The sequence below is a fragment of the Onychostruthus taczanowskii genome, unplaced genomic scaffold (assembly GCF_017590055.1).
Source record: "Onychostruthus taczanowskii isolate IOZ18803 unplaced genomic scaffold, ASM1759005v1 scaffold51, whole genome shotgun sequence".
NCBI lineage: Eukaryota > Metazoa > Chordata > Aves > Passeriformes > Passeridae > Onychostruthus > Onychostruthus taczanowskii.
The window spans coordinates 3,711,538-3,726,129 of NW_024502680.1; the positions used below are offsets into that span (position 1 = coordinate 3,711,538).

General features: G+C 40.0%; 1 protein-coding gene across 5 annotated transcripts in view; it reads left to right on the forward strand.

The window, feature by feature from the left end:
- Nucleotides 1-14,592, forward strand: part of WDR33 (WD repeat domain 33) — a 69,022-nt gene that overhangs the window by 42,487 nt on the left and 11,943 nt on the right. For 4 of the 5 annotated variants that reach the window (XM_041416323.1, XM_041416324.1, XM_041416325.1 and 1 more), the window contains 10 exons: nucleotides 8,322-8,448; nucleotides 9,021-9,175; nucleotides 9,298-9,376; nucleotides 9,887-9,997; nucleotides 10,764-10,858; nucleotides 11,067-11,075; nucleotides 11,722-11,808; nucleotides 12,035-12,174; nucleotides 12,522-12,674; nucleotides 13,030-14,076. In XM_041416323.1, coding sequence (XP_041272257.1) covers nucleotides 8,322-8,448; nucleotides 9,021-9,175; nucleotides 9,298-9,376; nucleotides 9,887-9,997; nucleotides 10,764-10,858; nucleotides 11,067-11,075; nucleotides 11,722-11,808; nucleotides 12,035-12,174; nucleotides 12,522-12,674; nucleotides 13,030-14,076 — 2,003 coding nt within the window. Of the gene's footprint in view, nucleotides 1-490; nucleotides 893-8,321; nucleotides 8,449-9,020; nucleotides 9,176-9,297; nucleotides 9,377-9,886; nucleotides 9,998-10,763; nucleotides 10,859-11,066; nucleotides 11,076-11,721; nucleotides 11,809-12,034; nucleotides 12,175-12,521; nucleotides 12,675-13,029; nucleotides 14,077-14,592 lie in introns of those variants that run through there. The other variant, XM_041416330.1, reaches the window with a different exon arrangement.

A 14,592-nucleotide genomic window follows, 5' to 3' on the forward strand; every position in this document is an offset into this window, starting at 1 on the left:
GTTGCTGGTGGAAAGGTGGGGATTTTGGCTCCCTGTTGGCAGGAAGTAACCACACTGAGTCACCAATTTCAGCAGTTAGTGACCAGAACTAGTTTCTTCGTGTGTGTTTAGAAAACCCCACTGAAGCTGCTCTAGGTTCAGTTCATCTTACAATCCCATCAGCTCCTGGAAGCTTGGCTTCAGGCACCAGTTTTTAACTCATGCCTCGCTTCCTTCTTGATTCATGAAATACAAGTGTATGTTCTGACTGTTCAGTAGTTACTTTGACATAAGCTGTCACTGTGAGGCTTCAACTTATTTGATATTCTAATCAAATTCATTTTTTCTGGTTTGGCTGTTATTAAGTTGATGGTACAGACTATAGGCAGACTCCAAAATACTTGTTTGGTTCATTTTTGGAGGACTTGACTGGGAACATTTTTATGTGAAAAATATTCTGGTCTATTTTTACAAAACAATATACTGCCCAGCAGTTTGATTCTGTACCCAGATATGAGGCCACAAAGCCATTGAAACTGCAGACTCGTGAGTGACAAAATAATGGAATTTCTGCCCTTGAAGGACCAGTGTTGTTCCACTCTTGGGCACAGCTGTACTGATCCCTGTTCTGTCCACGCTGTGTTGGATGAGCTCAGTTCTGGCTGGGGGCTCCAGACTCTCAGCACTCCTTAGAGGCAGTGCAGGCTTTGTCAGATCCAGTGCCAGATCCTCTAAGGAAGGTGCCAGAAAACAAGGAGTAGAAAACTGTGGGACACTCTTCCTGAGGGAGCGGGGGTTTGGCTCCTGGCAGATGTTGATGTTATGAAGCATGAGAGATTTTCTTACAATTGCTGTTCATTTTTTTAATGTTTCTTGTACGATATTTTTCTTATCATTAAATGTAAATGGCCTTGTAAATAAATATTTTCTGTCAATGAAAAGCAAGTGTGTTGCTGCTTTCAAAGTAGGCTGGTTAATTTCTTAACAGAAAAGAACATCTAGTCCCAGCTACTTTACAGGTAATGTAACCAGCAAAAAAAAAAAAAAAAAAGAAGTTTTTCCACCTTTTGCAATTAAAAAAATCCCTTTTAATTCCCTGATAAGTACATGCTAAGAAATCATAAATAGCAATAGGGATTTTAGTAGATAACTGTGCCTAAGTACAAAGTAGAATCCAGTCTGTGTTTCATAAATAATTTAACTGTGAGGAAAACCTGTCTTGGTCCTTGAATTGAGCTGCATTTCTATTTGCAATAAGAAGGTGTTGGAAGTTTTAATATGGTATATCTTCTCTTTTGACACTTTCTGCCCTTTTTTCCCTGTCATTTCTTCTGAGCTAGCTCTGAGCTTTCTGATGTTTTTTTTTTTTTTTTGAAGATCAGTAGTGACTTTTTAAGTAGAAATAATGACTGCTGTACTGCACTAAAGCATTGTGCTGTATCTAAAGCTCATCACATAGGTGATCTCTGTGACAGAGCTGCTCTTAATGATATAAATAGGGGATTAAGTGCATGAAATTGGTGCTATGTTAAAATATCTGGATGCTGATTAAGCAAAATTAGTGCCACTTTAGTAATATTTTTACATACTAAAATAACTTAGTGTTGATAATTATCGGTGGTCAATCTGGATATGACTTAACTGTGTCTTATGATTAGAAATTTTGAAACATGCATATTTAATTTGGTTTTTTTTTGTTGCTGTTCTCACAAAGAGAATGTTAAACAGCTCTTGACGTGTTACAGATGCTGGTCTCAGTCAGACTTGTTTTGTCCTGATATGTTTTACAGCACAAATAACCTGATTAGATGTAGCTAGTGATAAAGCCCAAAAATAACTTCAGGAATTAGAAAAAACAAAATATGTCTAAAAGGAAAGGTATCCTTGGAGTGTTTGTAAACTAGCATGATCATACTGAATGATTAAAAAACATGGACCTGACACCACAGATGTAAACTAGCAGGCATCTTCAGCTCTGTGATTTTTGGTTCTGTTCAAAACAATTCGTTTCACCTTTGGGAGTTGCTCAGCCTCAGTGAATTGAAGAATTTTAACAATCCCTCTAAGTTTAACATGTGGGTACATAAAAACTTAGCCTTTCATGACCAGTTCCCACTGGATCTCAGCTGCTTTTATTCCCCTTGCTATAAGCAAGCCCTTACAAAAGATGCTGTCATTGAATTTCCACAGGTGTAAAGAATTCACTTTACTGGTAATTACATGTCTTGTAACAACTTTTATTCAGCGTTCTTACAGTGCATTTACTATTACCAAGCCGTGCAAACACACAATCAGCATTAAATTTAAATTTTTTTGCCCGTTCATTAGGGTTTTGTAGAATTCAAACTGTTCACTGATTGGTATAAGTGGTATAAGAATTTTTACAAATTCTAAACTCATTTATGAAAACACTGATTACCTGTTCTAGGTAATCTTGGGGAAAGTAATTTGTTTACCCACACCTGTTTCATTAATATTTTGTGATTATTATTGTTTCTTAACCTCCTGATTTCACTGATGATAAACGGTCCTGTTACAAGAGCTTTTTTCTGGGAAGAAATTGTGATTATAGAAGTGTAAAAAAAGGACACTTATTCATAAATTCTTAAACAAATATGAATTATGTCCCTTTCTGTTGCTGAATTAGTGGAATCCTAAGGATCAAGTAGACATCCCCTGTAGGTAGATTAAAACTAGCAGTCTCTCTGCTGTTGCTCTAGATAACAAGGTTAATAAACTACAAGAGAGCTAGACTGAGCAAATAAAGGACAGTAAAACTTGTGTTTGTGGTACAGAAGTCCAAAGTAGGGTGGGAGGCATTATTCTTAATCCAGTGAAGACTGAAAGGAGCTTTTCCCTTAATTTTTTATGCACCAACCTCCCACATGATGCTAAAAAGCACAAGCTGGCTGTGTATCTGTAGGGGGAGGGTTCCTATGGTATTCATTCTTGCAGTGGAGAAGAGGAAGTGCAAGAGCTCCCAGGACACCTCCTGGCTGAGGACAGTTCACATAACTTGACAGGCCAAAGAACACTGAATTCCTGGAATGAAATATAAACCTGCCCTTACTGCTGGGACCAGAGCTGCCCAGGTTGTTTTAGGTGTGGGGTATTCAGTTCCTCAGGGAGCTGTACATGGAAGCAGGGGATTTCTGGGGAGTGGGTAACTGCCATGTGACATTCCAAAAGCCTTTCATAGAAATGGAAGGGAATAATGTAACACAATACTCCAATTTGCCTAATAGGCTGGAAGCAAATAGTAAATTCTAATGGAATTATGTAGAAAACTTAGAATTCCTTTCTGCTAACATTGTTCCCATTATCTTTGACTTGCAGGTCTCTTTTCTGTCCCTTTTTCCTTGCCCTCTCTTTTTTGGGGGTGGAGAACCATAGCTTGGTTTTTGTAAGACCTAATGCTGTTCAGTAGTTACTTTGACATAAACTGTCACTGTGAGGCTTCAAATTATTTAATATTCTAATCAAATTAATTTTTTTCTGGTTTGGCTTTTTTTAAGTCAATGGTACAGGCTATAGGCAGGCTCCAAAGCACTTGTTTGGTTCGTGTTTGGAGGACATCTTTGCAGAACCCTTGGAAATAATCCTGTGCCAAGGCCCTGCTCTCTGAGAGGTGTGATGTTGTTTTGGGGACACAGAGAACAGGAAGGTGAATGTCAGCGTGTGGTGACAAAAAAGCTGTGATCTAACCAGGCTGGGTGGGGGATACACAACTCTGTTTACTCCCCATTTAGAACAGAATTTTTAAAAAATCCAAACAAATAGAATTCTAAATAACAAACAGCATAATTGCACTTCAATGATGGTTAATTCTTTAAATTTAAAAAGTTATAAATACCCATTTTCTTTGGAATGTGGGTGTTAAAATGTGAAGATGCTTTAAGACTGGCATCTTAGTGTGTGTGTCTACATTCACATAATTGCTGAGAAGGATGTAGAAATTTTCCAATATCATCTATAAAATTCTCTTTGAATTTATGTGCATTCGGAATGGGGCACATCCCATGGGCAAAGAATATAAAACAGGAAAGTTAAGCTACAGCAATAAACCTGATATATCTGTAACTGGTTTACACAGTTGCATTATAAAATATATGGATATTTTATAGATTAATACAGAGACAGTGATTCAAACCAGCTTTTTTACACTGTAAGCTATATTCAGAAAGTCATAAATGCAGAAATTATTGTGAGGAGGGGAAAAAATCATGGCCTTATAATATATGTACTTTTCAGACTTCTGACATATTTGATCAAATACCATTACACATAATCTTATTACAGCTTTTTATGTCTTTCACTAGCCAGGATTTCTGTTCAGTATCTTTTAAAGAACAACCCTTCAAAGAAATTGGCTAGCAGTGCTAACAATCAGTACAGTTATTTTAATTAAGAAGATTGTGACTAAGGGCACTCAAAGCATTTATTATGCATGTGGAAGGTAATAGTAGAGAACTGCTTTTGTATCTGAGCTTTCAGAGGTGCCACATGTGCCTGTCTTTGTTTTTCTGCAAATTTTTTAAATGGTTGGAAAAAGTTGTAAGTAAAACCAGCAAGTGTTTGTATGTAAGTTTATGCTCAGACCTTCACTCATGATTTTAAATTACTTGAGTTTCTCAAAAATACTTGCCTTCAGTATTTCTTTTTGGTTGGTTTATGGGCCTTGTATTGCCACAACTCCTACACAATTCACACATTTCAATTCATTTATCCGTAAAGCATCCCTGCAAGACAGGGAGTTGATAATAAGGTCCATGCAAAGGAGAAGGAGTTGTTCAGAGAGGAATTCTCACCCTGCAGCTCTGAGCAGAGAGGCAGATATGTGTGTGTGACTGTTGAAATTACTGAGCAAAAGCTGTTGTTAGCAAACAGGGAATGTAAACTGCAGAGATTTGCATGAATTAAGGTTTTGTGAGCTTGATGTCTGGGGATAAGAGGGTTTTGCACCAGAGGAGAGGTTGATTCCCAACACTAAGAAGGGAAAACAACTGTGAAATAAAATCTGTGAGGTGGCTTTTTCTCTGGAATGTTATTTTAAATGTATTTTCTGCATCATGTGTCTCATTACAGATAATAGTGTGCCCATCTCTCAGCAGAAAGAAGGAAAAGCAATATACAACGTCAGTTGCTTCAATTTTAAAAGAAATTAAGAAAGGTCTGATTAGATGATGCTATTCAGTTATTTTGGTTATGTAAATGTTCTGAGTTAGTTCATCCCTTGTGAATAGTTTATTTAAAGCATAATTGTTGTAGGGAAAATTTTATTTTCTCTTGAGAAAGCTTCATTGCATTAGGAGCCTAAAGCTAAGTGTGTGATGGTCCCATTTCTGCAGAGCTGGGGCTGAGAGGCTCTGTTGAGGGCAGGATCCATCACTGGTTAGATTACAAATTAGGGTCCCAGCTTTCCCCTCTGCTGCCATAATCCAGAGTGCACTGGTTGAAAGAATGCTCTCTCTGCAGGAAATGCCAGTGACCTGTTTAATCATACAAAGATTATAATGATTTTGTTTTTATATATTATAAGTGTCTTCTGATCCCCATGAACAGTATTAATGTGCTGATAGCCAAAAGCCTTTTGATAAATACCCAATGGTTTATCTGCTCTATTTACAAGCTCTGAGTGTCCTGGCCCCTTCTCCTGCCTCTCAGCTCTGTGCTCTGGGCCCATCCCAGAAGCCTGTCAGCCCGTCTGTTTGTCACTTCCTCTCCCTGCTGAAGACTTTGGAAGGGTGGGTGTTTGAATTGGTCTGTTTAAGATTGCCCATTCTAAGCCTTGTTTTTCTCAGGGTACATATTTCTTCTTGGGCTGGCTTAACTCAAGAAAAGCCTAAAGCAGGGCCTTGCTCAGGATGAGCTGTCACCCAGAGATGGCCTTTCACCAGCATCACTTGTTTTCTGGATGCAATCTTTTCCATCGGGCATAATTAGCCCTATGTTTTCCTGTGCTTTTCCATTGCTAGTTATCTTTGTTGCAGGAGCAGCAGTGCCAATGTCACTCCAGTCCATGTGGGTAGTGGATTTTTATGGTTTTGCTGGGCTTGGTTTATTTCATTTCTATGGTGTTACTCAAGCATTCTAGTCTGAACACATTTTCATACCGTTCAACCAAGTATTAACTTTAATGGAGCTTTTTTCTATAAGGGCCTTGAATTAAAATCTCTCTTTCCCTGGGGACTGCATGATAGCAACTACCTACAGAATATTCTTAGCTGGAAATCTGCAAGCATGGATTCCCCTCCCCTGTGCAGGAGGAGCACTTTCTCCCTGACTCGTGGCTGAATTGTTGCTTCCAAATAAACACTGAGAAGCAAGATCTGTTCAGCATTCAGCTTCGTGTTTTAGTTGAGAGATTTAGTCACAATAAATGCAGACAGTGCCTGTCACTTCTTTCTGCATTAGAAAAGCCAGAGAGGAAGGAAACACTACATCTCAGGGTGCCTCTCTTGGTAGCCCAGACCACCAGAGCACATTGATGGTCTTGGCAACTTGAGGATCTTGCTCTTCCCTGAAACCCCACATATTCCAAAGAGAATTCTGCCTGCTGTGCCTGGGAGGAGTGGGGTTCCTTCATCTTTATTGTCAGTCAGTTCTTATGTTGTTCCCATATACTTGCCAAGGCTGGACTCATTTCTCCTTTGGTCGGGAGCCTCTTTCCCTGTCTGTCCTTTCCTCCAGAGAGGAGGAAAGTTGCACTCACTTGAGAGTGTGCTCTACGTGCTATGAATTTGCTTCCATTTTAAGATGCAAGTATATTCCTTATTCTGATGCCAGAAGAGTTTTGATTTTTTATATATCTTTCATATATTCCTAGCTCTGTAAAGTCTTATTATATACTTACATGGTTTCTTAGCTAGCATTCAGTACTTGTTAGACAGACATATTCCTGGAATCCCATTCTAATCTCTCTGATTCAGTGAACCAAGGCCATTCTTCTACTTCCCTGTGTATGTAGACATAAAGAATATGGGGCTAGGAGAGAGTGGGGAGGCTTCAGTAGGAGGCTGAACCAAGGGGGGAATTACTTCATTAACTGTACTTTTAATTGGGGATTCTTGTCAATTATGCTAATTTGATAAACTTATAAAAGTGTCATAGCTCTATATCACATGTGCATTTTGCCATAAGTACACCTGAAGGATCCTTCAATAAACAGTAACCACCTTTATCCTTTTAATCTTTGGCTTGTGATTTCAGGGCTCAGAAAGGGCATCAGTTCTAATTTGTTTTTTTCTGTGGCCTCAGGAAAATTTCAACTGATACTTATTTTTAATGTTTTGTCAAAGTGAGATCTGTGTTAAGACAGCTTGTGCTGCTTTAACTTATGTGTTCCACTGTGTAGCAGAGCAGTCTGTGTGGGAGCTGTCTGACTTGGTGGCAATCCTTCGTTTTTCTGGAGTGTGCACCCATTCTTCCTTGCCATTTATCACTTCGGTGCCTTCATGTTGCAGGCAGACCCTCCTTTCTCAAATTGCTTTTTTCTTCAGTTACTGCATGCTGCCTCATTTTCTGGAATGGGCTATTACTGTTGGCCCTGCCTTGAAGTGGACTGGTGTGGAGAGAGATTGGAGAAAGAAATTATTGCTTGTTATTTTTTCTCTGAATTCCTGTAGTTTACTTCAGAAACCTCATTTTGTCATGCAGCAGGAACAGGCTTTTTTTTTTTTTAATGGATTGTAGCTCATCTGAACAGCACTGATTCTCTCTCAAGTTCAGTCAGTTTAAAAGGAAATTATATCACAAGGGTTTTTCTTTGCTAACTCTTAAGCATTGGAAAAACCTTAATCCATGTAAACTCGTAAGAGATCACATCTCATAAGGTTTCTTTTCATCATATACTAATTTAGTATCAGATCCATTATTTCATTTCTTTGCTTATTTTCTGACAGGACAGCAAAAGGATAGTACTGATAGGATAGGAACAAATAGGTATTTGCTTTATATTTCCTCTGTTTTTCACTGAAAGAAAAGTGTCACAGAATCATTTTACCTCACCACCTCCATATAAAGGCTTCATCAGTGCCACATTTAAAATACTGTGAAGTTGTCTAAGGACAAAGCCTAAAGAAAAGTACCAATTTAAACAAAAAACTTCTTAGATAATTTTTCCAGTGAGCTTGATTTGAAGGTATAATCTGAGGAGAAAATGCTCCCATTAATTAGTGGGAAGTAAGGCAAGCTAAATAATTTGGAAGAGATTTTATTTAGTTTATGGTTTGTAACCTGTGCTCTGTGATGTTTTACGTTCAGTTTTAAATTAGTTATAAGGTGTGCACCCTGTAATTTTTCAGTGTCTGAAATCTCAGAATGGACAATTTTTATCTTAACAGGCCATGGAGCAGATGTGAAATGTGTTGACTGGCATCCAACCAAGGGGTTAGTTGTTTCAGGAAGTAAAGATAGCCAACAGCCCATCAAGTTCTGGGATCCAAAGACTGGCCAGAGCCTTGCCACACTGTAAGTTCTTACCCACAGACTTTTGATTTGCTTAAATGTAAGCTAACTTTATAAAATATTTTCTTCATTCCCTTCATAGCTCTTTTCCTCACAACCTTTCAGCCATACACAGCTGCTTCACACATGAAGCTAGGGGTTTAGCTTTGCCAGAAAATCCAGAGGTTCGATAGGATAAGAGGATAAGTCTCTACCTGGAAAATTGAGACTTTAACATTCATTATTTAAATTTACTTTATTCTTCATAGTCAGTCTAGTCACACAGTTCTCATTCAGATTGAGATAGGGAAAAACAAACAAGATGTTTCATCTGGCTGATGAAAACTGTCTTATGCTGCAGTAGAAACATGCACAGTAACTGGATACTGTCTCAGTGAGTGCTGCCAGTTGCTTTGCAGTACAAAAGACCAGGATCAAAGCACAGGGCCTTTGCACAGAAAGCCCCACTGTTCTGCTTTAGTAGCCTCAACTGCCTTGTTATTGACCTGAATATTCCTGGCTGGCAAACGACACATTTTTATGTGTGTCTGAGAAATCAGCTCCAGGACAATCAATCTGTTTCTCTCAACTTGCAGACATGCTCACAAAAACACAGTGATGGAGGTGAAACTGAATCTCAATGGCAACTGGCTGCTGACAGCTTCTCGTGACCACCTCTGCAAGCTCTTCGACATCCGGAACCTGAAGGAAGAACTTCAGGTCTTCAGGGGGCATAAGAAAGAGGCCACAGGTCAGAATTCTTTTTATTATGTAGATTGTTATTATTAAGCTTAGATTTAAAATTAAAATTATTTCCATTCATTAGAAATCCTAGTATTATACCTTGTGATTGTGGCTTATTGTGTGTTTCAGCTGTGGCCTGGCATCCTGTTCATGAAGGGCTGTTTGCCAGTGGAGGGTCTGATGGGTCCTTGCTGTTCTGGCATGTTGGGTATGTGGCATTTTCATCAGCACGTGGGAAAGGTGTTGGTCAGCTGTGCAAGCTGTTAGACAAAACACAAAATACCTCTTCCCCACTGGGTCCATATTTAACCTGCATATTTGTGATAATAGTTTTTCTCTGTACCTGAGGAATTTGTTAATATGCTTCATTTATGAAGAAGTTTTCCTGTAGAAATGTGCTTTAAAGGATACAACTGCTTGCACAAAACCAGCCATGTGTTGAGTGATGAATGGCTGAAACTCCTAGTTTCTTAAAGCTTGTTATGAGGTGCTGTAATTACTTTGGTTTTGAATGTACAATTAAAAATCCCTACATTACTGAACTGCCTATTAAACCACAGGGAACAATCAGTTCACCCGGTAGAAAAATTACAGAGGCTTAAATTTGACAAAATATGGGATAGAAGACAAACAACAACTGAATAGCAGAAGTTTTCTATTGTAGCTGTAGGAGATACTCAGCTGTGTATGATTAATTTTTATTTTTTTAATGCATCAGGGTTGAGAAGGAGGTTGGTGGAATGGAAATGGCCCATGAAGGAATGATCTGGAGTCTGGCATGGCATCCCCTTGGACACATTCTCTGTTCAGGTTCAAATGATCACACCAGGTAATTTCAAGTATTTAAAGAGAAGGTCTAAGGGAACATATTTACTTTCAGAAACTAGAACAGTGTCTGGCATCAGTGAATAAATAGGTTGGGATGATTCTGTTACACAACCAGTGGCCAGAGCAGAGACACAATTTATGTTAATAGGAAGCACTAGGTGACATTTTATATTACAAGGTAGAGTCTGACCTTTTGTAACAAATATTATGATTTTGGTTGGTGGGAGCTTTTAAATCCACTGAAGAAAAGTTTAAAAAAATAATTCTTGTCATTTCTTGCTGAAGAAGTAGTCCTATCTCCACAGCAGTTTTTCCTGCAGATCATCTGCTGGTCATATCCTTTCACATTGCAGACACCTTCAGAGGCTGTAGTTTGTGTTTTCAGGTTGGACATGCTATAAACACAGTGCATTTTATAAATGCAGTAAATTTTTGTAGGGGCATGTGTATATTTAGTGTATATGAAGAATATACTTGAGCAAGAAGGTTTTGGAATGGACTAGAAATATTTTTTTTCAGGATCTGATGTTGATCCCTTGTACTTACACACATTACACTTCAAAGTATCTTCTAAGTTGTAATGTTGGGGTTTTCATTTTTGGCTTGAATCTCATAGCCTGTGTTCAGATCTGGAGCTAAACTTGATTTAGTAAGAGTTAAATCCTTACATAATCGAGATACTACACTAAAAATCAAAGAACTAATTAGTTTAAAAAATGTTCATGCTCTTGACCTTTTAATGAGATCATGTAACTTCCTTTTGACAGCAAGTTTTGGACTAGAAATCGACCTGGAGATAAAATGCGAGATCGTTACAACTTGAACCTGCTGCCTGGGATGTCAGAGGATGGTGTGGAATATGGTGAGGCATTTCTCCTCAGTAGGGAAGGAAGAGGCTTGGGGTCAGGAACAGGCCTGGGTCATTAGGTGACACTTCTGGGTAAGGTGAGGAAGCAGAAATATAGCATTGGGGACCACTTGGGCAAAAATACCTTTTTCTAAGGATGATTTTACTGCCCGTGTTATCAGTGATCATCATTCCAACAATGGGTTTTCTTCTGTTTCCACAGCTCCAGGAGGTAAGACCTGCTCTGTCAGTCACAGGAAGGAGGTTTGGTTCTCCCTCTGGCAATATTTCCAGTTTACTTTTCTTCCTGAAAACTTCATCTGTCTTCAAGGCTTCCCATAGTCCTGAACTGCAACATGAAAAGCAATAAGAATTCTACTAAAATCTTTAAACTTTACTCTTAAGGATTTATCCCAATAATTTTGTGCTGCTCAGGATTGGCCAGTTCAATGGTGTGCCTCAGCCACCAACTGTAGTTGCATGTGTTTCTTCAGATTTTTGATTTTTTGCCTTTTTTCTTTCCTTTCTCCTTTTTTTTTTTTTTTTTTGGATTGGGGTATTAAAATGCAGCACTTTACTACAAGTTAAATTTTAAAATATATAGATTTGTTATAACAAAAATGATTATGGGTTATTATTTTTTTTTCTAAGCTTCTACCCTAAATGTAACCTTCCTGAAAGGACATCGTTTTTGATCTTATGGGGTGTATTTATAAATCTGATCTTGCAATTCTTTTAATATCCTGTAATTCACATACGAAACTAAATTGTGACCTACCAGTTGTAAAATATCTAAAAGCATGTGAGAATCCAAAGGGATGAAGTAGTAATGTAATAATATTTTTCAAGAGTAAATATTTTTTGGTTTTTTTCTCTAGATGATCTGGAGCCCAACAGCCTGGCAGTTATTCCTGGGATGGGAATTCCTGAACAGTTGAAAATAGCCATGGAGCAGGAGCAGATGGGTAAGTAATAGCTATGGAGAAACATTCTCCTGAGCAATCTAGATACTGTGGGACTTCTTTTTCATTCCTTTCATATTCTTTGGGAGCACAGATGCTCTTTTCTAAAGTTCTGTGTTGTGTATATTTGCTTTGTAAAGAAGGATGAGCTGAAAACCTCTGTGAAAAAAATAAAGGATCTTTGTGTAAGGCTGCATTGCTCTGACTGTGTTTTTCCCTGGTGCCAAAGGGAAAGATGAGTCCAATGACATTGAGATGACAATCCCAGGACTGGACTGGGGAATGGAGGAAGTAATGCAAAAGGACCAAAAGAAAGTGCCACAGAAAAAAGTTCCCTATGCAAAACCAATACCAGCACAGTTTCAGCAGGTAAGTACCTGATACAGAGTGAACAGAACAACCTGTTCTTTTCCCAGCTTCAAAAAGTGTGTGTCTTTTGAAATGTTTTGGATTTTACAGCTCTCCTCTATCAACACCCCATGCAATTTACCACAGTAGCTAGTTTAATTACTATTTAAGCATAAACTATTTTATTAAATAGCTTCTATCTCGTGTCTGTACCTGGGAAGAACTTATAAGATAAGGAAGTTTTATTTGGCATTGTTTTTGCTTCCAAGTATCTGTACTACACAATATTTTAGCATATCCTTTTATCCTTTCTCATTGCAGCAATGTGTTGCACACAGAATTAATCTTGTGTTTCCTGATCTTTATAGGCATGGATGCAAAATAAAGTTCCTTTGCCTCCCCCACCTGAGCCATTGAATGATAGAAAGGAGGATATTAAGCTGGAGGAGAAAAAGAAATCACAGGCAGAGATTGAGCAGGAAATGGCAGCACTTCAGTACACAAACCCACAGCTCCTGGAGGTATGTATGTGTGGAAACACACGGATTAACAATTTGCTTTAGTCCTTTCTGTGACAGATTTGGACTTCAGCACTAAAGTGAGCAGCTTCCTGCAGCAGTTTCACCTGTTTGGCTGTTTTCACTTTTTACTAAAAGACATCTAATTGAACAGGATATTGCAGTCAATGTGTGATGATGTGAAACCCTCAGTGAGGCCCCCACATCTCACTTTACCAGTGGGTCTCTCAGTTAGTTATTGCAGTTAGTTACAAGGAAAGCATTCTTAAATTCCTGTGAAATGGGATGACTGCTTCTGATTTGTAATTGAAACATACCTCTGTACTTAGCTGATTTTCTGTCTCTCTGTTTTGGACAGCAACTGAAGATTGAGAGACTTGCACAAAAGCAAGCTGAGCAGGTGCAGCCACCGCCCCCAGGAGGATCTCTCCATGGACCTCAGCCTTTCCCAGGGCAAGGCCCAATGTCACAGATGCCTCAAGGGTTTCAGCAGCCCCTTCCACCTCAGCAGATGCCAATGAATATGCCTCAGATGGGACCTCCTGGTCCACAAGGACAGTTCAGACCTCCAGGACCCCAAGGACAAATAGGACCACAAGGTCCATTACACCAAGGAGCTGGAGGTCCACAAGGGTTCATGGGACCACAAGGACCTCCAGGTCCCCAAGGGCCTCCACAAGGAATGCCACGGCCTCAGGATTTACACGGACATCAAGGAATGCAGAGACATCCAGGCCCTCATGGGCCAATGGGGCCCCCAGGCCCACAGGGCAGCGCTGGCCCACAGGGACACTTGGGACCGCAGGGCCTGCCCGGCTCTCAGGCTCATTTAGGACCACAGGGTCCACCTGGCCCACAAGGTCACCTGGGTCCTCAGGGTCCCCCTGGAGGCCAAGGAATGCAGGGGCCGCCTGGTCCACGAGGAATGCAGGGACCTCTTCCTCACGGCATGCAAGGAGCTCCGGGATCTCAAGGCATGCAGGGCCCTATATCTCAAGGGCCTTTGATGGGACTTAATCCAAGAGGGATGCAGGGTCCACCAGGACCCAGAGATAACCAGGGACCTAATCCACAAGGGATGATGATGGGTCATCCGCAAGAAATGAGAGGTCCTCATATGCAAAGTGGTTTACTAGGACATGGTCCCCAGGAGATGCGGGGCCTTCAGGGACCCCCGCCTCAAGGTTCAATGCTGGGACCGCCGCAAGAAATGCGTGGGCCACCCGGTCCCCAGGGCCAGCAGGGACCTCCACAAGGCTCTTTGGTGGGGCCTCAAGGAAACATGCAAGGACCTCAGGGACAGCCAAACCCCTCGAGGGGGCCGCACCCTTCCCAGGGCCCTCTGCCCTTCCAGCAGCAGAAAACGCCTCTGTTGGGTGATGGGCCTCGCCCCCCCTTCAATCAGGTACGTGGGGGTCTTTGGAACAAGGGGAGTTCTCAGAAGGTGGGAGTGACAACTGTCTGTGCCAGAGAAATGAGAGAATGGAGGCTGGGTATTCCTGGCAGGACCGAGGCCTCAGGAAAATTGAAGTGATGATAAAAAGGATTCTGTAGCTTGGGAACAGCAGAAGGTGTCCCTGTCCATGGCAGGGGGATTGGAAATAGGTGATCTTTAAGGTCACTTCCAACCCAAAGTATTTGTGATTCTATGATGGGTAACTGTGGAAAGGGATTATTGGGAATAGTAGTACAGAAACCAGTCTGCTATGAAAATATGTAACCTTAAGAGAAACTCCTTTTTTTTTTCTTTTTTTTTTTCTTTTTTAATTTAAAGACACTGAACTGTCCTAAGCAGGGTATTTCACTGGGAGCAGACAAGCACTAATAAAAGTCAAATTTCAAGAAACTGAACATAACAAAAGTCATATGTATTAATTAAAGCAAGGTGTTGCTAACTCTCAGTTGTCCAGAGTAGTTAATC